This window comes from Porcisia hertigi, chromosome 34 (genome assembly GCF_017918235.1).
Source record: "Porcisia hertigi strain C119 chromosome 34, whole genome shotgun sequence".
Taxonomy (NCBI): Eukaryota; Euglenozoa; class Kinetoplastea; order Trypanosomatida; family Trypanosomatidae; genus Porcisia; species Porcisia hertigi.
In genome coordinates this window covers 955,864-981,084 of record NC_090593.1, presented here as the reverse complement: position 1 = coordinate 981,084, position 25,221 = coordinate 955,864, and the positions used below count along the sequence as shown (strand labels likewise).

The window sequence follows — 25,221 nt, the reverse complement described above, 5'->3', positions numbered from 1 at the left end:
CATCTGGGCCGGTTTTCTTCTTTCACTCTCTTTCCTTCCCGATTCCTTCCCCCCTTTTTCCCCTCCTCTCCCTTTGCCTGTTGCTGCTGCTGCTGCTGCTGTTTTTTCGAATTTCACTTTTCTTGTCAGTGCTGTTTCTTGTCTTGACTCCAGCCATCACTATCACCACCACCGTGATGCTCGTCGTTCTTGTTTGCGATGAAAGATGTTTTATGTTCCTGTACGCGGGGGGGGGTGGTGGTGGCCACCACTTTCGGTGAAAGGGAGATTGCTCATAAGTAATGTTCATGTTCATGAGTTGACCCCGCAAACCTCAAATGTCTCTATGCTGTGCATCTGTGTGCTTTTTGAAAAAACGTTCGCACCCCTACACTCTTTGACCAAAGGGGGTCTCTCGTTTCTCTCCTCTCCTCCCCTCCCCCCCCTCCCTCTCCCTCCTCCCCCCCGCCCATAAATTTTTTTTCTCGCGGGTCCGGCCCAAGCGAAATCAGCAACAACAGCAAAAAAAAAACAGACTGTTAGTAATAGGTCAAAAATGGTTCCCCCAAAGCGGAGTATTCGATTGCTTGCGTAATCATTCAACGTGTGCGCATGATAGGCGAATGTGCTGGACTTCAATCGAGGACTTTTGGGATTTCTTTTCGGATGTCGTCGTTGTTTCTCCCCTCTCTCCTCCACCGTTGCCACCCATCATTCTAAACCGAACTCACTTCATCGCTTATGCGTGTTTTTTCCAGTGCGAATGCCACTTATCGATGCTCGCGTGCTCCTTTCTCTTGTCCTCACCGTTTGTTTTCAAATGGGGGAGAAAAGCTCGGTAGCTTCGCTGCCGTTGACCATTCGTGGCCTCACGACGTCAATGTCGCTGTCGCTCTTTTTGGTCAGTTCTCATTCCCCACTCTTTTTTTTTTCAGTCTCTCTCTCCCCCCCCCCCCACGCGTGTGTGTGTGTGTGCTCGGAAGTGTGTGTGGGGGGTGCGCCTGGCGTGTTTACTGTTCTTTGCTCGTACAGCTGAGCTCATGTGTGTTTTCTTTGTGTGGTGAAATTCTGTTTGGCTGTTTTTTCACTTTTTGTCGGCTTCCCTGTTTATCTTTCTCAAGGGTTCTGCCCATGTGGTGTGTGTCTGTGTGTGTGTGTATGGGTGTATGAAGGGAAGGTAGCCTTATGGGGGGAGAGAGGTGCGTCTCTTCAAAGTAGTGCGTCATCGCTCGCACTGTACTTTGCATGCGATATTGACCGAGTGTTCTACTCGTTTTCTCCTGTCTTGTTGTGTCAAAGCGCTTCCTTTTTATACTGAATGATCTCCCTGTTTTTTTTTTGTTGTGGGCTTGGTGCTGTGCCGTCTTGTTTTTATTGCTCCCTTATTTTTTTTCTTGGGGGGAGGGGAGGGAGGCTGGCAGGGCTCTCTTCCATCTCTTTCATCTTCACGTTGTCGTGTGTCCGCGTCTTGCGTATTTCTTCCCCCTTTGCACCTCCTATACTGGAGGCACGCAATGTCGGACAGGACCAGCGGCCGGCGGGTCATGCGATGCCACCCTTCCCCCTAAAAAAACAAAAACAAACAATTCTTGAAGAAAAAAACAGCTTTGAACTGCTCGTCCCCAGGCAGTTAACGGCATCCGAACAAATGAAACACACGGAAAACGTGTGTGTATGTGTTCTTGACTGGGGGGGGACTCTAGGTCACGTTTCTCTGTTGGACTTCGTTTCGCGCCGTAGCCATTGGGCCCCCTCTTCCTCCAAGAGCATCCAGCGCGTGTGCGTGCGTGCGTGCGTGTGCGTGTGTGTGTTCTCAATTCCCCCCCCCCCCCTCCACCCCCCTCCCCCAATTATGTCACTGGTTTGCTCCGCAAAGATCACCACTACTTCGATATATGTCGCTTCCTCCGCTACAGGAGTCCAGCTTCTTTAGGCATACACAATCCACTTCAGGTGTACATAACACTTCTTTTTTTTTTCTGAGCATAGATTTATCCCACCTGTTCATAGACGAGGATGTCAACCGAACGCAACGTTGATGAGGAGACGTACGACGACACGCTCGGGACAGCGCTAGATCTGGACGAGAGAGAGGAAGGGGTGTTGTCTCCCTTTCTCGTGCCCCGCATGGCTGCGTATGCACTGTCTGGTTCATCATTTTCTTCTGTGTCGTCGCAGGGTGACGCCGAAGAGGACCATGCTGTTCGCCTATCCGGGCAGTCTGAAGTCAGCAAACGCTCGCCGCGAGACAGCGGTGAGGGATCGGCCGCTCACTCCCCAGCGGACGGCACGGGTGAAGGTGTCGCACTGGGTATGAGTCACGGTGGACCTGGGCATTCTTCCGCCTCAGCTGATGAAGAGGCCCCAGGAGGCGCTAACGCGGCCGTGGATCCCTTTCTTACCTACACGGATGACGACGACGTCGATCGTGGATGCCAAGGGGACGAGTACGACATTGATGAAGAGGACGAGGAGGGGGCTGATAGCGTGGATGCCTCACCAGAGGCGCGCTCGAGCGATCATGGCGGTGGTGCGAGCGACGCTTCAAATTTCGTGAACGCGTTTGCGCACAGCCGTGTAAAAGCTTTGCTCAAGTACGAAGGCAGCTCCTCCATCATTTCGAAGGATGCCACAATGGCTGCGTGTGAAGCAGTCGCGCTCCTGACGCGCGATCTCGTGACGATGGCTACGGGAGAGGCAACCCGGAGGCATCGCAAGACCGTCACCTACGAAGATGTCGCTCGCGTTGTTCAGCTCCTCGATCGATTTTCTTTCTTGACCGAAGTGGTGCCGCCAGTGGCCGCATCTTCCCGTGGTACGCTCACGGCCGGAAGGCCGATTGTGGTTGGCAGCAATAAGCACTCGGCCACTTCGATGAGTATCAAGAGCGGCGCGAGGCGCCGCGGGGAGCCAGCCGTGCGTAGTCGATCTGTACACGGCCGCGCAGGAAGGAATGCGTCCCAGCACACTCACGAATCACTCTCGGGGGCGGCTCGGTCAAAAACAGCTCATGCACGCGTTCTCGGGGCAGCTGCTCAGCAACCGGTTCTCCACACGCAACCCGGGTCTGGCTTGCGTCAGGCAACCCTGCGTTTTTGAAGAACTAGGTGCATACGAGACTCGGTCCGGAGCCGTTCGTAAGAGGCGCCCTCCCCCTTCTCGTCCATTGTTCCATTTGAAAAACAAGTTGTTCACGACGGCGAGGGGCGAAGCGCCGATTCACACGTCACCACTTGAAGCTTTCCTATCCAGCGTGTTTCTCTGTGACGGGTCTGCTGGGGTGGGTGGGGGGGAGGAGAGGTGCAGCGGCGGCGGCGATTCTTGCCCTGCCTTTTGTTTCTTTCCGCGCTATGACACCATTTTAGTGTCTGTTTACCTGCGATTTGCTGCGTTGTCTTGCGTTTGGACTCACTTTGACTGCTATAGAGAGTACTGGTGGCATCTATTTTTGAACGTGAGGAGGGAGAAGGACTCCAATGGAAACGAAACGACATTCACCAAAAAAAAAGAACAAACGACATGTCACCTCTATTCATCTTCATCGTCGAACGGCTGCCTGCGCTCACGATCGAAGACGACACCCTGATTTGTGCTTTTTTTTTTGTGTGCGACTCATAATCATATTTCACGCCACACCGACGCGAGTGAGACGCGTGCTTCGATAGGCGGAGGATGTCTGTGTGCGTGTTCGCACGACGGTGTCGCACAAATGGGGGTGGGGGTACGGGGCGGATGTGCCACGTACGTATGTATGTATGTATGTTCGCGATTTGCGAGTTGTACCGCATCTCTTTTACTAGTTTCCTGTCTTCTCCCTTCTTTCCTTTACTGTCCTTTACACGGATTCACTTTGCTCTGCATGGCTTCACCTTCCTTTCATACATGCGCGCGCATACACACACACACACACACAACAAAAACGAATCACCTGGTGCTTTGGGCTCGAAAACACATCGCCCCCCCCCTTGTTATGCTTCTGATACTTGCTCTACCGTCCCTACTCTTGGTTGCCCCTGCTCGTCTCTTTTTTTTCCATTCAGGTTTCTTACGAACATGAAGAAGGAAAAAAAAGTGTAGTGGCATTCACAAAATCACTTGAATATACACCTACTCTCTTTCTCGCTCATTTGCCCTCCCATAATTGTGTTTGGGTGTGCTGTCAATCTCTCTCTCTATATATATCTATATATCTATCTGTATATATACATATATATATATTTACTTTCATCCCTCGGTTTGAGGTTTGAGCTCTTTTTTTTTCGTCTAGCGCTGCGCCTTCCCACCCCCTGTCCTAGTCAATCTTGGTTTTCTTTTTGTGCCTGTCTCTCTCTCTCTCTGTTTGCGTGCCTACTCGCCCAACTTTGAATTCACGTCTACTTTTTTCCCTTTGCTCCTTGTTTTGTCATTCTTGACTGATTTGATGCACTAAGGGCTGCGCATAGGAGAACAGGCGCACAACGAGGGGGATGTGAAGAGAGAGGAAAACTAACACTGACACGTGTGTGTATACAAGCCTTCACAACCTCGAAAGACATTACAGACGCACCCGACCAGGCTCGAAGAAGAGGAAGAGGAGGAGGAGGGAGGGGAGGAGGAGGAGTACACGGGCACAAAAACAACAAAACAGAGCAAAAGCATATTTCCCCATCCTTTGTCGTGCCCCTTCTCTTACCTCAACATTTTTCCTTTATTTGAATTTGCATTCCTCGTCTTGCGCACCCCCCTTCCATACAAAAAAAAACAGAAAAACACGTGCATACGCACAGCAAAAACAACGCTCTCGTTATTGTTTGTGCTTGTTCTCCGCCTCCCCCTCTTCCCCACTTTTTTTTTTTGTTCCCACTTGGGGGCTTTAAATCTTCTACCCCCCTTTCGCTTTAGTTTTGATAAATATTATTATTATTTTTTTCCTTCCGTATTTCTCTCGCCTCTCGAGTGGTGGTGGTGGTTGCAAGAAAGACACTCTTTGGTGAGTTACACAGGGGTCTTTGATCTCTCTCTCTCTGTCTCTCTGTCTCTGTCTCTCTTTTTCTTCTTCTTCCCCGAGTTTCGTTGGACTACAAGCCATGGCTACGCTTTTTGCGAACCGCACGGACGCCATGATGCCGGTACACGAGATGCCCATGGATCAACTGCAACGGGAGTATGTGTCGCTTAAAAGCACAGCCTATTCCCTGACAGTGGAGGAATCGCATCTTATCAAGAAGATTGAGACGCTGCGCGAGGAGTCGGTGCGTGCGGTGCTGAAGGCTGAGATGAAGGAGGAAAACGCGTCAAATCAGCTGTTCCGCTGCCTCGATGGCGCAGAAAAAGAGGTCCAGCATTATCAGAGCTTGTTGAAGGAGGAGGAGAGCGAAGCAGAGTCTCTAAGTAATCGTATCAAAGAGATGCGCGCCCAGCAGACAGAGGTCGAAAATACACTGGAGGAGCGCCAAGAATATCTCTTGATGAACCTACAGCGCAAGCTGCTTGATATGGCACGCAAGAAAACGGCCGTGGAGCAGGAGCTGATGGCCGAACGGCAAAAATACTTGGATGTACTCGCCACAGGCCTCGGCGTGCTGCGTGGCCGTGCGGCAGCGTCTAGCACCGAGTCTTCTGTGGCTGTTGACCCGCAGGCGGCCTCACTCGAGGCGAGTGCCGTTCCAGCGGAGAAGCACGTCGATATCGTGCCACTAACTACATCCGTGTCTTCCACTCTTGCGTCGCGGCGGACGATGGACACATCTGCTGGCATCCCTCAAAGCACAGCGTCGCCTGAGCCGTCTGCGCAAGGGGATACCGATCCTGCAGCCGCCACGCAGTTTCTCCACGCCCCCACATCCGTATTGAATGCTCAGACAATGCCCAAGGAAAGTCTCGGTGTGCACACACTGCGCGGCAGCGCAAACAGCATCGGCAACCGTATTAGCACGTCAACGACGCCACGCTCCGCCGACCCCACGCCATGCTCGACACACTCCTCTGAGCCTCACCATGCGGTGGTGAGGCTCGAGCGCAAGCTCAACCAGCTGCTGCTGGAGCAGGCTGCTGCTATGCAGCGGACCTCCACCACAGAGAAGCAGTGTGCTCTGCTGACGGCAAAACTCCGCGCGGTGCAGGAGGCCACATTCCTTGACCGAGCTCGTGCCGCCAAGATGAAAGAAGAGTTGGAGAAGGCTCGTGCTCGCTTGTGTGAAGAGAAGGCGAACTCCACTGATGGCACTTCGTTATCCTCTTTTGATGACAGCTCCGTCGTGAGTGGGAGAAGCGTTTCGCTTGACCACACCGGCACGATCGCGATGGGCAACCTCTCGCTGCGAGAGCGCACCCGCGAGCTTCTCTCATCAGTGCCATCGTCCGGCATGAATTAGGGGCCATGTTAAGGAGAGAGTACGGGCATCCGCCGAGAACGGGCAGGGGTTCGGTCCGCTCGTCTCTTGTGTTGCTGAACTTTAGTGAGGAGAGGACAAGCGTGAGAGGGGAGGTGTGTGTGTGTGGGGGGTGGGGAGGGGAGGGGAGGGGGGAGGGGTGCGCTGCGTATCTCCTGTATGTGGAGAGGCTCCCTGCGTGTTTGAGTGACGGTGTCTTTTTTTTTTACATCCTTTTTCGTAGTAACGCCGAGGCCACATGCAAAAAAAAAAATTGCTATTGGAGCAAGGTAGTCTGCGGTGGGGCATTGGTAGATCGCCATCCCCTGGGATGGAGAGACCGCGTCGCGTCAACTCTTTCTCTCTTTCTCGTGAGCCCCCGAACTTGATCTTCGTTTTTTTCCCAATTTTACGCACGGGCTTCGGTGACGCAGGGAGGAACCTCTTTTTTTCCCCAACCCAAGCGCGGGGTATGAGGGGAAGGGGGGGTTCTAAGCCTCGCGAAGAAGTCAACCGTGTCCTATTGCCCCCCCCCCCTCCCCATGCCGAGCCACGTCTATTCTTGACAAGGTCAATTGCCGGACGGCCTAGGAAAGTCAGTGCAATGCATCACCACAGATGTCGACGATTATTTCCCAAGCGGCGTGACGTGGTAGCGGCCCTTTGGTAGTGAAGGCGTCTGTAACACACAGCCATCACGGGAGGAAGGCCAAGAGGGTACACTCGAGCGTGTTTCATGCAGCCCTCACTCTCCGCTTGCAGTCGAGGGCGGAGCCGCTCCGAGAAATACACCGCGTGGGTGAGCTGGCAAAATGGGAGCGGTTATGAGCGTTAGCCTGCGAAGCAGGGGTCTTGGATGACGTGCTCCCCCTGCGTCTCTCTCTCTCTCTAGCATGTGTTTTACTGCTACCGTACACCAAACCACGCACACTATGCAAAGGAGAAGGCCTAGAATGGAGTTCAACTCACACCCGATATGACATGCGAAGGACATGGGATATTCCAACAACAACATCTTTGCGCCCAGATTCTTAGGACATCTTTTGATTTAGCCATGGCCTCACTCACAGTGTTATCTCGGTATTTTTTCCCTCTCGTGCTCGTTCCCCCCCAAACACACACACGCACGCTGTGGGCGACATGTCCGTGTGCTCTCTCCAAATTACTCGCAATGTCTCGTACGCTGTGTGTTCCTCTCTCTCTTTGTTTTTTTACAAGGCACCTTCGTGCCCCCCCTACGCGCATTCGAGGGCGCTTCATGCCTATGCGTCTTTTTGTTTTGGTTGTTGTGTTGTTGTTGTTGCGGCTGTTCTCATTTTCATCGCTTCTTGGACCGTTGCTTTATACCCCCGTTCTTTTTCTTCCTTAATTGGAGCAGTTTGCATGGGTTCACTGCTCGCCAACAAATGGGCATGCGGGGCAGTGCGTGTGTGTGCGTGTGCGTGTGTGTGTGTGTGTGCGTGTTCCCGAGAACCGTACCGATTTCTTTCTCTGTTTGTGGTTCCCTTTCGTGTCTTTGTATGACCCCGTGGCCCCTGACTCCTTGTGCATTTCTTGGCTGTTACTTTTGTGGAGGCTTGTTCATCTACGTGCGCACCGAGCTGGTGCAAATTTTTTCTTTTTCGTCTGTCGCTTCACGTCCCCCACGCCTTCTCTCCCTTTACGGAGTACGCCCGCTTGATGATATTATATATTGTTTGATTTCCATTTTTTTCCTCACCTTACCTCTGCGCCTGTTGCTTCACTTCCGAACACGATTTCCCTCGTCTTTTTTTTTTTGCCCTCCTCCTCCCTCCCTCCCTTCCTCCCCCTCCCTCTCTCTGCCTCCAGCTTTCCTACAAAATCATAGCTGAGAGGCACCAATCGCACAAACACACAGAAAAAGGGTTGTTTGGCGGAAGATGTCGCACCACGCGAGTGCGTCTCGAGAGCGGACAATGCCGGTATCTTTACGTGCTCAGTGTTATCAACAGGTCCGCGGTCCGGCTCACCCATGCATGCAAAAGGCTTTCTTCTCTCTCCCCCTCTCCTCCCACTGAAACTGCTTCTATCTGCTCCATCTCCGTCCACCACACCCTTGTCTACGGCTTCTTCCCATATTTTCTTATCCCGCCTTTCCTCACTCCTTTGGCAACGTTCCTCATTTTGTTTTCTATTTTTTTCTATTTTTTGGGGTGTTTGGCTCGGTTTCACCCCACACGTTGCCTCCGATGCACATGTCTAGCTACTTCTGTGTCTCACATGACAAACGGAGGAAAGGGGGTGGGGGGTGCCAACCACTGTCATCATCTCTCTCGCACAGTACACCTCTAGTAAGCGCCAGCGAACAGTATTTCTGAAATGCTGACTTGCCCTAAATCCACAACACAGGGCTCTGTGGTGGAGCCCTCTGAATACACCTCTCGGTGCGCTCTTATTCGCGAGGAGCGAGGTAAGCGGAGCCTCAAACGCAAACTGGAGGAGATGGCGTGGTCGCAGATCTGCACCACGTTTGCCGATGAGACGGAAGCCGTGAGGGCGCGGGAAGAGGCGAAAAAAGTCGCCAACACAGGCCCCTTAAAGGCGCGCCCTCCGAGCTTTGACTACCGGTACCGAGCAGGGGCCACGGTCTCTGTGCTCCCTCTAGGCGAATCCTTGGAAACCCTCACAGAGAAGCTCCTCCTCTCAGCTACCTCCAAGACTGACGACAGTCTGATAAAGCTGTGGGAGTCCGAGAATCGTGCTGACCTCGAGGAGTGGGAGAGCGTCGAACGGTATAGGATGACTCAGACGATGCAGAGCATCTTGGCAGCGGAGTGCGAATACGAGCGAGCTGTGCGGGAGCGCGCCTTGCAACGTGCGCTAAGTGGGACGACTGTTCTAGACTGGACGTCATACCCGCGTTACGAAGGATCGAGTATTGTTTCATGATCGCCTCTAGCTTTAGCGTGATAAAGAGAAGATCATCGGTCTCAAGAATGTAGGAGAATGGCGGCGGAGCGGCGGATATATGTATGTATATATATATATGTGTATATTCCCCCCCTCTCTCCTCCCAGCGCAGGCCCATGGCGTGCGCGTGTGAGGCGGTGTGCGTCTTTTACGGCCTTGCCTGTCTTCTTCTCGTTCACTTGTTTTTTTTTGTGTCGTATATATATATATATATATATACATATATATACACATGTACTGTATATTAGTTTTCGGATACAGCGCATTGCTGACTGATCGTTTACTTGCTCCTTATTTTTTCCCACCTCCCACTTTCCTCATTCCCACCGTCATGTGTGTGTTTTCTTTTTGTTTTGAAGAAGGGAGGAGGGTGGGCTGAACAAAACACAAGTATACCCCCCCTCCCCCCCCTCCCTCCCTCCTCCGAAAAAAAAAGAACTTTATTCGAATGAAACTTTCATCGTGGGTGGTATAGGGAGGCACGAGATACAGAGGAAGGTGGTCCACGGAGGGTGGTGGTTATGTTTGTAACCCTGATGACCCCCTCCCCTCCCCCAACACACACACACACACACACGCAATGACGACCAGACTTCTGGTGTTTTACGCAACTGTACGAAACGTCGGAGAGAGCTATCAGGTGTCATGGCTCAGGGTAAGAGGAGGGCTTATTCCTGCATGCTGCTCTGATGGCGAGTGGGGTCATGACGCCGGATGTTTTTTTTTTTGTACTCGTTGCACCCTACCGCACCCCTTCGGCGGGCTCTTCTGTAGCCTACAGTGAGGGCGTGCGTACGATGATGCATTGCTCTGTCGCAGACACCCTTTTCTCACTTGTTTTGCTTTCAGTATATATTTATACATATTTTCATGTGGAATGCCTCACGATTTCGCATCATCGTCCTTTCAGGAGCAGAGACGATCATAGAAGCTGATTGGAGGCAATGAGAGGGGAGCAACTGTTTCAATCGATTCGTCCATTTTCGTTTTCGGAACCCTGGCTGCACGCTGCTTCGTCGTGTGCACGCTCTACCTGAAGAGAACGAGGGGGGGGGGAACAGTAGTCTGCAGGCCTCCACCAGGACAGATAGCAAAGGTCTTTCGGCCACACAACCGCCACAGCTTCTTCCTCTTACTTCTACGCCTTCTAGACCAGCATATCAGCGCGAGTGTCGCTGTTTCGGTAGATGTGCCCCAATACTATCGCGAGGCTACAGCAAAGCCAGGTCGTGAGGCAGCGAGTGTGCCTGTTGAGCACATTACAGGCGTTGTGGTCGTCGGCGGCGGCAAGGTTTACGGGGGTGGAGAGCGAAGCGCGTTGCTGGGGGGCTGCCCGACAGATGAATTTGGCAATGTTGGTGGAAAAGCTGGATGCATCTGCTGTAGGGACGGCGGACAGTGTCGGGTTGACCATGGAGAGGGCAACCATTTTCAAAGCGACGTCACCACCTAATGCACCAAGGCGTGACACCACAGAGTGCCATTGCTCGGTACCCGACCCCGTCTCTTTGCATCCACCGTCACCGGCGGCACTCGTTCCTTGGTGGAGCCCTGATTTCTGCATGCACCGCTGCGCCTTTCGACCATCTGCGCTGTATCTGGGGGCAACCACCTCTGTCACGTCCCCCCTTCGACAACTCTCGTTCCCCTCCACTCACGTACTCCCTTGTCCCTTTTCCTCTCTGGCGTCACCGTGGTGTTCGCTGCGCCATCGCCGGGTCCTGCCATCCCCCCACAATCATCACCACCACCGATCGCTGTGTTTGCCCCCGCACACTCCTTGCAGAGCCATAACCATTCAGTCACACGCCGTGTTACTTTTAAAGGCCGCTAACGTGAAAGGAATATACACAAGGCCAAAATACAAGATGGAGAGCGAACAGCAGCGCGCCGCTGCCGTTGAGCAGCTCAAGACTGTCGTTGGTCTTGACGACAAGGGCGCTAAGGATCTGTCCACCAAGCCGGAGCGGGTCGCCGACGTGCTCGCTTTTTTCGCGCAGCACAAGGTCGGAGAGGACTCTCCTCGTGAGCAGAAGGTGATGCTGTTCAACGTGTGGACGAAGGTCAAGAAGCCTGTGCACCGCGACCCCGTCGCCAGCTTCATCCTCGACGGCAAGCTCGACAGCACGCAGAAGGTCGATGCGGCCATCAAGTTCGTGAACGCTGCCGACGGCGAGGCAGTTGACACAGCAGCCATGTCGGTTGAGTGCGGAGTCGGCGTGACGGTGTCACGCGCGGATGTGGAGAAAACCGTTGCTGATGTTCTGGCCACGGAGGACACCTCCACCCTCAAGGCAAAGTGGGACAAGAACCCGAACATGATGCTAGGCCAGATGCGCCGTGTGGCAGCTCTGCGCTGGGCGGATGTCGAGCACGTGCGCGCGGCGCTGGAGAAACAGGTGCCGGAGCGAGTCAAGGATGTCATTGTCGAGGTGAAGCCAGCAGTCGCTGCACCAAATGCTGGGACGGACGAGGCTGCCGTCGGATCAAAGAAGGAGGTGGCGGTGTGCCCGAAAAGCGCGAACTTTATCGCTGTCGCGCAGGGGCTACCGCGCTCCAGGATCGGTGAGCTGCCGTCGCACAAAACAGGTGTCCCTGTCTATGTCGTCGGCTGGGCCCACCGCACACGCCATCAGTCCCGCATGTCGTTTGTCGTGCTGCGCGATGGGTCAGGCTTCATCCAGTGCGTCTTTGACGGTGCCACGGAGCCCTTTCACCGGGAGTCGTGTATCGCCATTCGTGGAACGCTACGCCACGAGCCCAAGGCGAAGTCAGAGCTGCAGCCGCCGATGGAGCTGCACGTGGACGAGTATGCCATTGTTGGCAACTCTGACGGCACGATTGAGACGATTATCACAGCTGAGAGCTCTATCGACAAGCTGTACGACCAGCGCCATATCGTGGCTCGCGGAACCGTCGCCTCGTCTGTGTTGAAGGTTCGCCACGAGCTGCTGCGTGCCTTCCGCGAGTACTTTTGGTCGCGCCACTACTACGAGGTTACGCCGCCGACGTTGGTGCAGACACAGGTTGAGGGCGGCTCGACTCTGTTCGATGTTTTGTACTACGGCGAGAACGCGTACCTCACGCAGTCGTCGCAACTCTACCTGGAAACCGTCACGGCGTCGTTGGGCAACGTGTACTGCTGCTTACCCAGCTACCGTGCCGAGAAGTCGAAGACAAAACGCCACCTTAGCGAGTTCACCCACCTGGAGGTCGAGTACGATGTGTGCTCCTTCGAGGGCTTTTTGAGCCACCTGGAGGAGATGATCTGTGCCGTCATCCACACCGTCATTGAGCGCGCTGGTAACTTCGTTGCCATGCTGAACCCCAGCCAACTCATCGATCCCAATGGCAGCGTGAACGACCCAGCCAACTACAAGTTCACACCAAAGCGCCCTTTCCGTCGCCTCCGCTATTCTGACGCCATCCAGTTCTGCAACGAGAACGGTATCTTGAACACCGAGACGGGTAAGCCTTTCGAGTTCGGCGAGGACATCACTGATCAGCCGGAGCGCGCCATGGTAGCCAAGTTGGGTGAATTTGTACTGATGACGCACTTCCCTGCCCAGATGAAATCGTTTTACATGCAGCGAGACCCTGAAGACACAACCCTGACGGAGTCAGTCGACGTCCTGGCACCCGGCATCGGCGAGGTGGTTGGTGGATCAATGCGCATGTACAACTACGATGAGCTGCTCGAGGCGTACAAGCGCGAGGGTCTGGATCCTTCTACGTACTATTGGTACACAGACCAGCGCCGTTATGGTGGCGCCCCGCACGGCGGCTTTGGCCTCGGTGTTGAGCGTTTGCTGGTGTGGCTGCTGAACCTCGATAGTGTGAAGGATGCGTGCATGTACCCCCGCTACATGGGCCGCTGCAAGCCGTAAGGTAAAAAAATGACAGTTTTTAGCGCTTGCGCACACCCGCGTAAGCGTGCCTCTCAGAAACCCATCGTGTGTGTGTGTGTGTGTATTGAATAAAAAGGCGTTTAGCAATGAGGGCCTGAGCGGCGCTTGCGCATTATGCTGAGAGAGCCATGCGCGACGGCGGGGCATGAGGCAGATAACCATTTTCTACTAAATTACTCAAGTATTTCAAAACAACAAAGGGGGGGGTAGGGGGTAAAGGGCCAATAAAAGTGACGCCGTTTGGCGGCCGCAGCGCGTTACTTTTTTTGTTGTTTTCTCTCTTTCGAAGCCCTGGACACAGCCTTCCTTTCCCTCAAAACAACGACCCCAAAAAGGAGAGAGTAACACACGTGCACATGCGTGTATATGCGTAAATATGAAACGAGTGTTGTTGCAGCGCAGTCTTTTCCGACTTTTTTTTGTGTATGGTGGGGGGGGGGAGGAGGAGGAGGGAGAGGAGGGTGGGGCTCTTTCCCATTGCCTCTTCTGTTTGGGCGTGAGTGTGCGTGTAGTATTTTTCTTAACGCCTTCCCCCCTTTTTCCTTGAGCTGTTTGTCAGTGTTGTTATATATCCTTTGAAAAAAAAAGTGTGTGTGTGTGGGGGGGGGGCCGCGGCAGAGGGCGACAAAAATCTGACGACAAAGTGAAAGGCATCGTAAGTTCGGGAACCGAGAGCGGGAAGAGAAGACGGCGTATAAAGCGTGTGTGTGTGTGTGAGGGGACAAGGATGCAGCACACACACACACACAGCCTGCGCTTATGAAAACAATTTGCCACAAGCAGCCTCGTTTACTTTCTCTCTCTTTTTTTTTCTGGTGTGATAATCACGACTCTTTATGCTCGCCGATTCCACACCCATAAAAAAAAATATCTCTCACCGATACACTCTTTTCCCGTAAATATATTTTTTCATTCAGCTGTGGAAATGGAGAGGTGCCAACACCGCCACGCATGTGCAAGTAGAACGTAATACAAAGGCAGAACAGCTAGTTTTGGTGCTCAGTCTGCAGAGTACCAAGCGTTGGAACAGGAGCAGTCAAAGGGGAGGGGAGGGGGAAGGGGATCTGGTCTCCGACGTTTTTGTAAAACTGTTAATTTCTAGCGCGCACACACACACACACATACCCACACACGTACCGCCTGCAGCGGTGCGAAGGAAAGGAAAAAAAAGAGATTTATATGAACCCACGAATACAGGAGGAGAAGCCCCAACAACCAGACGAGTGCTTACTTCCAGCGGAATGATTCACTTTATTCTTTTGCAGAACCGCATGGGCAAGACCCGGCTGGCAAAGTTCTATATCCCCGTCGATGACGCTGGCCAGGCGGAGATAAAGCGTGAGGCTCACGTTATTGTGAATGCGCGTGGTCGGCATGCCGCTAACTTTGTATCGTACACGGACATCAAACTTGTCTACCGCCGCTACGCCGGACTCTTCTTCATATTGGGCATTGACCAGGAGGACAATGACTTGATGTACGTGGAGCTGATTCACCTGCTTGTGGAGGTGCTGGATATGTTCTTCAAGGATGTGTGCGAGCTGGACTTGGTGTTTAACTTCCACAAGGTGTTCATGATCATGGACGAGATGATTGTGGGCGGCGAAATACAGGAGGTGTCACGGCCGGTTATACTGAGTCGGCTGCAGGAGCTCGAGATCTCAAGTAAGTAGGTTTGGCTCCTTCAAGGAAGGGGCGAGGTAAAAAAAAAAGACAAGGAAAGAAGCCATCGCTTCCCCTTTCCCCCTCCCTCCTCCTCTCCCCAAAAACCAAGCACCACGCTATGCTGTCAGTAACAGAACCTTTGTGTGCATCTGTGATCATTACCGAGAATGGGATACTCGTCTCACCACCGTAGACGTACTTACATGTGTTCTGCCGCATCTCTTTTTAAAATTATCTCACTCCATATTTTCGCATTTGTATGGTTCATTTGCACAGTTCAACGCGGCAGTGCGGTGCCTTGTTCACGTCACGACAGCTGTTGTTATTGGCAAAAAAAAAAGATGCAGAGGAGAATGTGGGAGGTTCTTGTTGTGGAGAGACGCTGCTACACACCCACAGACACACACCAAAATGCGCCAGACCTGCGCACGTCAAGGTACTACTTGGTTCATTTTATATTTGGCCCCCTTTCTTGCTGTTCTCCCCCTCTATGTGGCTCTCCTCGTTCATCTCTGTGTGTGAGCTCCGGCCATCTTTGCACGGCGTTCTCTTTGTTCTTTTCCCTGTCCCCTCCTCTTGGTGCCATTCGTTTTGTTTTGCACCTGAACACCCCCATCCCCTCCCCCAACCGGGATGTGTATATCTTGACGCCACATGAGCACGGATTCTAGTCGATCTTTTTTTTTTCTATTCAGAGCTAAAAGGAAAGTAACAGCACCGTCTACCGGATTGAATCCCGTGTTTGCGTGTGTGTTTGCCACGGTCGCACTTTCCAAAAGAAAAAAAATTATGTGCATATATGTATATATATATGCATATTTAATGTCGCGCCCTAAAAGGGCAGCAAAGCTGTGCAGCTCGCCTCGTCAACGTCTGGCTGTGACGTGCTGTGCTACTAATGGACTGGATTTTTCCTAGGATTACTTCGCTGCGATGGCACTCTCCTCCCCCCTTCCTCCCCCCCTTTGATGGTGTACTCTCCGTCCTTGCACCCTTTTTCTTTTATCGCTCCTCTCTTCTCCGCGTTTCCCGTCATTTATTTTTTATTATTGTTAATCGCTTTTGTCGCATATTCGACGTCGGTGTCGTTGTCTTGGATCACCGGGAAGCAACACCACAAAAGTGCACTACGAGGGCGGATCCGCTCACCCACAAGTATATATATATATATTTTTGCATCGTCTCTGAAAGGAGTGACGCTCGTTGTGCCCTCCCTCCCTCTTTCTACCCCCCATCGGAAAGAAGGAGACTTTCGCCAAGAAGAGCATCTTCGCCGCAGTTCACACCCGCAGTCTCACAGGTGTCCAGAAGGTGCGTAACATAATCGATTGATCCTCCCATCTCCCCCAATTACAACGGCACGAGTTGAAGCGGTATCGATTTATCTACACACACACACAATAAAAAAAAATGGCTGTTCTCGATTTCTTTTTTTACGCAGGGCTCCTCCTCCTGGCCCATTCACTGTATATGGCGCTTTCCATTCGGCAGCAACTGCAGGCGGCCCACCACAAACGTGGCTACATCCCCGAAACCGGTTTTGGGGGCCACAGGGTGTCCTCCACGGCGATGATGGTACCCATTACGATTGAGGTGCTCGCTGGAGTGGTGTTGGGTATTCTCGGCTTCGCGCACCGCCACAAAATGCAGAAGGCGCGGACATGTGACGTTAACAAGTGCCTCCGCTACGACGATCAAATGAACACCGGTGTAGGCTTTATTCACTTCAATCACCGTGGCGCCATAGCGTGCGAGAAGGATGAGCTGAAAGATGATGGCAAGTCGCTCGCGCAGAAAAAAAACGAGTGACGGTGCCGTGTGTCGGGGTCCAGGTGCGTGCTTTATGTGCCGACAGTGCAGCTGCCTTACACCATCCTCCTTGTTAGTCATTTCCTTCTTTGTGCTGGGGTTGGTGCGATGAGCTTAGCGTTGTCGGTGGCGATCGGTAGTGCCCGGCCTCCGGCCTCCTATGGGCCATCGCTTCATTGCAGACGATAGTGTTTGTGGCCGCTGTGCTGTGATAGTGGTTTGTTGTGCGGCTTTTACTCGTATCTCTTTTTCCCCCTTCCTCTCCTCTCTCTGCACCCTGGGGCCCACAGCGCTGGAAAGGATGCGGGTGGGGTCTCGGCGTGAGGTGAGGGGCGGGGGCGAGGGAGACTCTGTGTGGTTTGTGTTTACGCTGTTTCAGGGTAGGGGTAAAACTCATTAAAAAAATATATCCTTGTCAACAACAACAACAGCAAGGAAAACATGCTAACCAGGAAGCAGCGAAGTCACGTTTGTTCAGGCCCCCCCCCCCCAAAAAAAAAAAACAAAAACAGTGAGGGGGGGGCCGCATGACGAAGTGCGACTAGACATGCCAGCACGTCTCTGGTACATGGGGTAATACGATATTTATTTGTACAGTGAAGTCACGGAAAAGAGTGGCAGGGCGAGCCCATGTGACCTTCTTTGTCTCCCTATGCAGTCAGTGTACTCTGTCACGCACCCTCGGCCCTACGGGGAACCGCGGTTTCGACTTCAACTTGTTTTCACGCCGTCAGATGTTTCTGCAGGTAGAGTTTCGGGGGACTTGAAGTGGTGACACTCCTGGCAGAGGATATTCCTCTTTTTTTTTATGCGACCCCGACTGAAAATCTTTAATATTCACATTCTGCTTCCTCACCACTTGTACGCCTTCGCATCACGCTTGCGCTCATGCCCTCGTATTCCTCATGCTCACAAGGTCCACGGCTCCTCGAAACGTGCAGCCACTCCCCTTTCCTGCTCCCTGCCGGCGCCCCCCCTCCCCCCCCCCCTTCCCCCTCCCCTCCGCATTCTGCTCTGTTTTATTATTATTTTTCCTCCATTAGGCTTTTCTCAGCTGTGGGATCGACTTTAGCGGTGATGTTTCAGAGGACGACACTGCGCTGTTATAGCGCTCTCATTGGCCAGGTGACGCCGGTACTTTTGGGTAGCAAGGGTGGTACGCCAAAACGAAAGAAGAACCCGATGCAGCTTCGTCGAAAGACGTACGGCCTTCACTTCAAAGAGCGATACCTCAAGCTGGAGGAGTGGTACTACTGCCCTCTCTGTGCGGAGCCGAAGAAGCAGGGAGAGTGGTGCCGACGGGAGGACTGCCGTCAAATCAAGCCTTAACGAGAGGTGATTTCCCTTTGGTGAGCTGGGGGGGGGGTTAAAGAAGGCAACCTATATATATATTAGTCGATAATGGTGAGCGCGGGTGCGGTGCGCGGTGTGCACGTGGCGCAGCGAATGTGTGTGTGGGGTAGAATGGTGGTCTGCTTCTTGTTATGTGGTGCTGCACAGTATGTGTTGTGGCATACTAAGCGCATGGCGGTGCTGTAGAGGTTTCTCTGGAGTGGCTGTATAGGGTCTGCAAAGGGTCTGGGCTCAGCACAACGAGCCGTTGGCTGAGGCTTCCAACTCTACCTAGTCTTTCCCGCTCCTTTTCATTGTTTTTTTCTCTCTTTTTCATCGTCTTGTCTGCGCACAGAGAGACACAGTGACGTCGTAACGTGTTCTCGTTGGCTGGAGAAGTCTTCATTCTCCCGCTGCGCGACTGGAATACTTCGAGTAACAGAAAATACTTTGATTCGATGCACGCCTCGCACGACGTGCTGTGATGATGAACAGCAACATCATCGCTTGAAGTTGAGTATCCACACTCATATTCGCGAAAGGGAGGCAAGGAGGGAGGGAGGGAGGGGGAGAGATGCGACATTAAAAGACTTTGTGTTTGTGGCGATGCGAGTGCTTTGCTCTATTCAAACACGGTGTCTTTGCTAGGGATAACTTGGGCTTCCTTTGCCAAGGGAAAAAGGAGCGCAAAGGGCTTGCAGTGCAGTCGTGAAGAACGACTGTCACGTGCGTACTTTCAACAGTCAGAGCGATATTCCCCCGGCACCAAGAGTGAGAGAGAAAATGGACGATGGAGCAGCCTTCTGCTGTGCTGACAACCAAATAGGAGGTCTCCAAGCCCCCCCCCTCTCCCTCCCTCCCTCCACACATAGAGATGCTGCAACTGTGTCTTCCGCTCATGACCACTTGCTTCGCATGACCAATGCACTCTCTCTTTTTTTTGTTTGTTTAACCCCCTCCACACCAATGCGGTGCGCACACGGAGGTGCAACAGCAGAGTTGAGTGTGGACCTTACCTTAAAAAAATTTGAACTACATTGATTGTTGTTTTGAGTCGCCGAGGGACAAGCGCGTAGGACTTTAGAATCCAGCTCTACGTGATTCTGTGCATCGATATACTCACGTAGTATGGTCCCCTCCTTCACCCCCTACGTCTTTTCCTAACCAAGTGTGTCTCCCCGCTTCTTATGCTCTCCCCATCGAATCGGAGAGTACAGCTAGGGTGATGCAGCAAGTGTTTGAAGGGGACGCCAACCGTGCCGGGGAGGGCAAACCACTAATACGGTTTCCCCTCCCGGTACAGCCAGCGCCGATCTCGGCCTCTACGGCAGCGCGAAAGCGGTCGCGGAGCCCACCAGGAAGGGAAGATTCCACAGCTCGCTTCACCGAAATCAGCCCTGGAAACCCATTGACACCGGAGGAGCACGCAGTGTTTTGTCGCTTCCTTGAGTTCGGTGACCAAAGCGCATCTCCGTCGACTTGTTTTTTTCACAATGTTAAGCGACTGACCCCCCCGGCGCAGCGCTTCGCCGATCATGCGGCGCTGTCGCACTCTTCTGTGGCTCGTCAGTATCAATGGTGTTTTGTGGCTCTTCGTCACGCGATGTCGCTCCTCTGTCGAGTCGTTGAATTGGACAGCTCCGGATATTTTCTCCACACCGCGTTCTCATCAAAGACAGGGTCGGGTGCGACCGCGGTGACCAATGACGCACCATTCACATCACCCGGAGCTCCTGTGGCGACTGGCCCGGCAACGACGCTGGAGCTGTACTGCCGCTTTCAGGCACTGGATCTCGAGTTGGAGGATGCGATACTGCGAGCTGAGGCGACTGCGCAGACAGAGGCAGTTCCGAATGCCGTGCACGAGCAAATGCGATCTGATATAGACACGGTGGTCGCGTGCATCGAGCAGAGTGTGAATGCTTTTGAGGGTACACTAGTGCAGATGTTTGTCGGCAGTTCCCCAGAGGTGATCGTCGTGGGTACGAAGATAGAGGATATGTCTGGTTCGCCTCCTTTGGAATATGTGGGTAAGATGCTGCGTGAGCTTCCGGCCCTGCTCCAGACCGAGCAGTGGCCCGCCCAGTTTGTTTGCGATCAAAGTTCCCCCTCAAATAATGGCGAAACACCGCTGGAGACCACACGTGCAATCGCGTCGTCGTCTTCATCCTCGGCCCTTGAGCGAACCCTCCTCGGCGCTAGACCGGCCGCCGAGACCGATTCTGCGGTTTCGTGCTTTCTCGAGCAACTTGGTGGCGCGGCGACGTCGCTGGCTTTGCGGAGCTTGTTTGTCCTCATTAACGCGGACCTCTGGAACCTCCTTGGGGTGGCAACAGCATCTCCCATCAGCCGCCTCGCGGCGCTTGAGAAACTCGCGGCGGCGACTTCGGGTAGCCCGGAAACTGCAGCCAAACCGACTCGGCCCTCGGTCAACGTCGAGACTCTTACGTTCCAGGAGATCCTCGTGCGTGCGTGGAACCGTCAATATGGAGCCCTCGGCCTTCACCGCCTCTTTTTCGAAATGCAGGTCTTGTTCTACCAATACAGGATGCGTGTGTCCGCAAAGTCAAAGAAATCTGGAGGAGGGAGCGGAGTAACCGTGGGTGATGTGTGTGAGCTGTGGACGACTTGGCTTTCCTCCCTGCGAACACTCTCCGCATCGTTTCTCGCGAAACTCGGGTCATCTGAACAGTCCGCGAGCGAACTGTTCAGTGCCTCCGATTTGAGAGTACACTCGTGTGACTCCATGCGTCAGCACGCCGTTCCTGACAGCGGTTTCGCAGAGGTGCAAAAAGTAGCGCTTCGTGTGATGTCAAAGTTGCAAGCTGTCGATACGAATGGGTGGTTCGCTGTCCCCGCTTTTGACCAGGTGAACCTTGATTTTACGAGTCTGCGTTACTGGATTATGAGTCCCGTCTTTTCGCGCAAGTCCAAGCGGGAGGCGTACCGCTCCCTCTGCCGCGTCTTGGAGCAGATGGTGGACAGCTGTGTGCAGAAGTACGGTCCCACACACGCTTTCAGTGACGCCATCACTGCTGTGCGGCAGCAGCTCGTTGATGTTTCCCGTAAAGAGGAGCTCTTGTAATTCCACGGTTTTCATTATTCCCCTTAAGGGCGAAAATCGCACGCACCGCTGTGTGCTGTGCGGTAGATGCACGCTTCCCTCCCTCCCCTTCTCTCTCTCTCTGCCCTTGGGAGGGGCCACAAGTGGGAGTCTCACGTACTTGCTGCCGCATCGACTTTCTTGTGAAACTGCGATCGCATAGTTTCGTGTATTCCAGCACCTCGTCTCTCCGTGATGGGATGAGGTGCGCCCTTGTGTTGTCTTTCTCTATTTGGTCTGTTCTGAACAACGAACCCTGCAAAAAAAAAAGTGTGTTTGTGTGTGTGTGTGGAGGGGGGAGGGGAGGGCGGCGAGTCCCGTGTACGAAAGTCTCTACGGCAATAGCCAAAAAAAAAAAACGTGGGCGGGAGCCTCCGTAGTTGGGGCAAAGCAACTACAGGACAATTCAAGAGATCGAGTTTAGTCCACACCATCGGTGCTTTGTTCTCATATTTTTCATATTGGAACTTGTGCTGGTGAACACCTTGAAAGCCGCGGGAGGGATGCCGGGCCCCTCTGTTGTTGTCTTCTGCATTTCTGCATCCCCTTTCTAGGCGCGAGAAGGCGTGTGCACGACGCGCATGGAGTCCTTTCATCTTTCGCCACTGGTCGCTCCCTCCCTCCCCATTCTACGTTGATACCTCCCTCTCTTTTCATCTCCCTGTTGTCACCGTTTTTTTATTAGCATTTTTTCTTCCTCTGTGGCTACCCTATCGTCGCGTGTCAGCGCCAGTTATTTGTTCCTGTGTGTGTGAGTGTGTGTATATTTTCTCGGCACGGCCACCTGGGTGTTTTACCTGTTACGTCTTGGGCTCTGCGCTGTCTTCCACAACTGTGCGCCACTGTTTTTTTTTTTCTGTCTCCCTCTCCTCCTTTGCGAGTCGTGTGCACGGTCCCCCCTTCCCCACTTCTTTCTGGTCTTCTCCTCTCCTCTCCGTGTCTGTGTCTCTCTCTCTCTGTGGTTGCTAGGTTATAGTGTCTCCCACTCTCGCCTTTTCTATTTTTGCTTGTCCGCCTCTCACGCAGACGCGCCGCCATGCCACGCATCGAGCTCTCCATGGCACCTGATGTCCAGCAGGCACTGAGGGAATCAGGCGAAGAGGACACCGCCACGGTGGCAGTGCCTCTCATCATTGACGAGGGGGTGCTCCATTTACTGGCGCCACCGGTGTGCTCGACCGGTGACGGCCTCGAAGGTGTCCTAGGGAAGACCCGTACGCTTTTGGAGACGGTGGGTGTGACCGCCGCCTATATTGTGGTCCGCAGCGCACCAGGTACACAGCATGTCATCATGTACGTGAGCAGCACCGCCAGTACCGTGAATCGCATGCTATACTCCACGGGAGTAAAGCGTTTGTTAGAGATGACGCCAGGTGCGAAAAGGGGGCCGGTTCAGATCTTTGAGATGAGCGATTTGGTGCCGAGTCTGTTCGAGACTCTGTCGGAGGAAGAGCAGAAGGATTTGATGACAGAGAGAGAGCGGGAACAGGCTGCGATTGCGGAAATGGACTTGGCACCGCAGCCGGTGGCGCTTCCCGGCGTGCCCATTAAGCTCACTCCGGCCGCGGATGATATGCTGACACAGTTCGCTAACGGCGAGGTGGACGTGGCCACTTTCATGGTCGCAGCTGAGGAGCTTCTTCTGGACCAATCGGTGAGGCAGCTCGACGGTGACCTCGATCAGTTGAAGTCCATCCTTTCGGACGCCGAACCTCGCTTTATCTTACTGCGCTACCCCTCCCCTAACACACAACTCCAGGAGACTGTCATGGTGTACATGTGCCCGCCCACCTGCTCCCCCCAAATAAAGATCCAGTACGCCTCCTCGGTGGCTGCATTCCGTGCAGAGGCTTCACGCTACGATATAAAAGTGACACAGAAGGTGGAGACAGACACCCCGGCAACCCTTGTGGAGGACTTTCACCGCTCCTTTGAGCCGTTCCCATCCGATGGCGCACTCGAGGTCGAAAGGGAACTACAGCCATCTCCCCCACCCTCGTCGGCACCGAAGGGCCACCGCATGCTTCTCTGACACGGGTGATTCTCACAACCCCCCCCGACACACACACACACACACAAACAGCGGTCAAAAGAAAGGCAGCACACCGGGTGTGTCGTTTGCCTCCCTAGTCGCTCCCCACCATTCCCTACACTCCCTTGGTTCTCTTCGCTTTTTCTTCATATGATGACAGCCTTCTCTTCCCAGTCACTCTCTGATGGTGTTCCCATTCGTATCGTTTTTAGATCCATTTTTCTTTGTTCTCTCTTTGGCTGTCTTCGCACAGCCCCTTTTTTCTTTTTGCAAAAAAAAAAACCTTTTTTTTGGCTTTTGCTCTTTCGATATAGTCAACGAGTTCCCCCTTTGGTATTTGTGAGGGGATCACTCACTCCTCCTTCCCCACCCCACCTCAGCAGTCTCTGTTCCCTCCTGACGCTCGAATTTCTTTCTTTTATTATTTTTTTCTCCTTTCCCATATTCCCTTCGTCTCGGCTCGAACACGTTTTGCACTTTTCCAGCGTAGTCTACGCATCGCACATCACCACCACCACCACCTCCACACCCCCTTCCCTTAGCTGCAGCACGCTCCACTTTTTCCTTTGCCCTTGCGTTGTCTGTCCTGGGATCTTGGTGGCTGGCGGCGCGTCAGCGGCCGCAGTCGTTTTTATTGACAGGTGAAATTTTTTTGTCCCGCTCTCTTTTTCATTTATCTTCTCTTCGTGTCTGTGTCTGTGTCTGTGCCTGTGCCTGTGCGTGTGTGTATGTGTATGTGACGCGTTTGAATAATACGGGTTCACTGCAAAAGTCCTGGTGCTCTTCTTTCACATGCACACACATGAACATGTTTGTATAGATTCTGGTGCCTCGCGCACATGAAGCACAAACAAAGAGGAGAATAGTGGCATCAGGCGAAGGTGCGTGTGCGTATGTGTGTCTGGCCCACCCCGCGTGTATATATATATATATCACCCCTCCTGTGTTCCCCTCTCTTCTGTAGTGCTGATGTCGTTTTTCTTCCCCGCCTTTCCACGGCCATCTTCAGTTCCACGAATTTTCGCTTGCGATCCCCTTTCTTCTTTTGATGACGTGTTGCGAGTGGCGCCTAACAAGGATGACAAGAGGCAATTGGACACGTGCATATCCTCTTACACACAAACGCACACGTACACAACGTGATAGATGTGACGCCAGGCAGGGACATCATGCTCTGCCTTTCCCCACCCAATCCCACCCACAAGTTTTTTCCTCGAAACTTCATGAGCTTGGTCTGTGTTCGCGTAGTTGTTTCTTGAGACACCGCGCAAGGAGGACACAAAGAGGGGTGGCTGGAAACAATGGAACGGACAAGGAAACTTTCCTGCTGCAGGACGAGGGATTCGATTCCGTGATGATCTACATTGTTTTATATATTTGTATGTATGGGCGGTTGCTGCTGTTGTCACGGGGGCGCGTAGCTCCTTTTCGCATGGAGTTTCAGGCAACGAATCTCTGGTACTATAAAAATTTATAGAGACAGAGGGGGTGAGCAGTAGCTACGCCCAGCGGGGCGGATGTGGTGTTTTTGTGAGTGTCGGGTATTTGTGCGAGTACCGCCCGGTCTGGGAAGAAAAAAAAGGGAGGGGGAGAAGCACTGCGGCGCCGCAGTCTTTCGGACAGCGTTTTTTTTTTTTTAGCGAGCGGAAGTGCTTTGGCAACTGACGGACGGGGATTAGAGAGTAGAAAACAAAAAAGCGAGGAATGAATAGACACACACACACACACACACCTGCACGCACGCAAGGGATGGGCTGTAGCCTCTTACGGCCATCCAATCGACGGCTCCCGAATTGAGGAATTGAACTCCTACCCTTTTTTCCCCTGTTGAACCTCTACTTCGCCTTCTCTGTCCTCTACTCTCATCTGCATGGTTTCGACTCTACTTCCTACCGCGACGTTTTCGCCTGTGATCACTGGCGTGCCCCCCCCTTCCCCTCCCCGCCGCCGCCGCTGCCGCCGGCCACGTGAGAACGAGTTGGGGGCTCTCTGGCACTTCTCTTTTTAATTCTCATCACCATCGTGCACGCGCGCAACCGCAACCGCAACCGCAAACACCCGTGATGAACTTCGGTGTGCAGGGTGCTCTGGAGATTTGGAGCACTTCTGCTG

The 25,221-nt window shown here is 53.2% G+C and overlaps 9 protein-coding genes across 9 annotated transcripts; all 9 read left to right on the top strand.

Moving 5' to 3' along the window:
* Nucleotides 1–1,995: 1,995 nt before the first annotated feature.
* JKF63_01803 (uncharacterized protein) lies at nt 1,996–3,078 on the top strand (the record flags this gene model as incomplete). The annotated part of the gene is made up of 1 exon (XM_067897849.1): nt 1,996–3,078. The coding sequence occupies one exon, from the start codon at nt 1,996–1,998 to the stop codon at nt 3,076–3,078; it is 1,083 nt and encodes a 360-aa protein (XP_067754006.1).
* A 1,967-nt stretch (nt 3,079–5,045) lies between these two features.
* JKF63_01802 (uncharacterized protein) lies at nt 5,046–6,332 on the top strand (the record flags this gene model as incomplete). The annotated part of the gene is made up of 1 exon (XM_067897848.1): nt 5,046–6,332. The coding sequence occupies one exon, from the start codon at nt 5,046–5,048 to the stop codon at nt 6,330–6,332; it is 1,287 nt and encodes a 428-aa protein (XP_067754005.1).
* Nucleotides 6,333–8,669: 2,337 nt separating this feature from the next.
* On the top strand, nt 8,670–9,239 carry JKF63_01801 (uncharacterized protein; the record flags this gene model as incomplete). The annotated part of the gene is made up of 1 exon (XM_067897847.1): nt 8,670–9,239. The coding sequence occupies one exon, from the start codon at nt 8,670–8,672 to the stop codon at nt 9,237–9,239; it is 570 nt and encodes a 189-aa protein (XP_067754004.1).
* A 1,208-nt stretch (nt 9,240–10,447) lies between these two features.
* Nucleotides 10,448–13,147, top strand: JKF63_01800 (uncharacterized protein; the record flags this gene model as incomplete). The annotated part of the gene is made up of 1 exon (XM_067897846.1): nt 10,448–13,147. The coding sequence occupies one exon, from the start codon at nt 10,448–10,450 to the stop codon at nt 13,145–13,147; it is 2,700 nt and encodes an 899-aa protein (XP_067754003.1).
* Nucleotides 13,148–14,409: 1,262 nt separating this feature from the next.
* On the top strand, nt 14,410–14,841 carry JKF63_01799 (uncharacterized protein; the record flags this gene model as incomplete). The annotated part of the gene is made up of 1 exon (XM_067897845.1): nt 14,410–14,841. The coding sequence occupies one exon, from the start codon at nt 14,410–14,412 to the stop codon at nt 14,839–14,841; it is 432 nt and encodes a 143-aa protein (XP_067754002.1).
* Nucleotides 14,842–16,243: 1,402 nt separating this feature from the next.
* JKF63_01798 (uncharacterized protein) lies at nt 16,244–16,642 on the top strand (the record flags this gene model as incomplete). The annotated part of the gene is made up of 1 exon (XM_067897844.1): nt 16,244–16,642. The coding sequence occupies one exon, from the start codon at nt 16,244–16,246 to the stop codon at nt 16,640–16,642; it is 399 nt and encodes a 132-aa protein (XP_067754001.1).
* A 1,077-nt stretch (nt 16,643–17,719) lies between these two features.
* JKF63_01797 (uncharacterized protein) lies at nt 17,720–17,971 on the top strand (the record flags this gene model as incomplete). The annotated part of the gene is made up of 1 exon (XM_067897843.1): nt 17,720–17,971. The coding sequence occupies one exon, from the start codon at nt 17,720–17,722 to the stop codon at nt 17,969–17,971; it is 252 nt and encodes an 83-aa protein (XP_067754000.1).
* A 1,228-nt stretch (nt 17,972–19,199) lies between these two features.
* On the top strand, nt 19,200–21,059 carry JKF63_01796 (uncharacterized protein; the record flags this gene model as incomplete). The annotated part of the gene is made up of 1 exon (XM_067897842.1): nt 19,200–21,059. The coding sequence occupies one exon, from the start codon at nt 19,200–19,202 to the stop codon at nt 21,057–21,059; it is 1,860 nt and encodes a 619-aa protein (XP_067753999.1).
* Nucleotides 21,060–22,113: 1,054 nt separating this feature from the next.
* On the top strand, nt 22,114–23,109 carry JKF63_01795 (uncharacterized protein; the record flags this gene model as incomplete). The annotated part of the gene is made up of 1 exon (XM_067897841.1): nt 22,114–23,109. The coding sequence occupies one exon, from the start codon at nt 22,114–22,116 to the stop codon at nt 23,107–23,109; it is 996 nt and encodes a 331-aa protein (XP_067753998.1).
* Between the last annotated feature and the right edge of the window lie 2,112 nt (nt 23,110–25,221).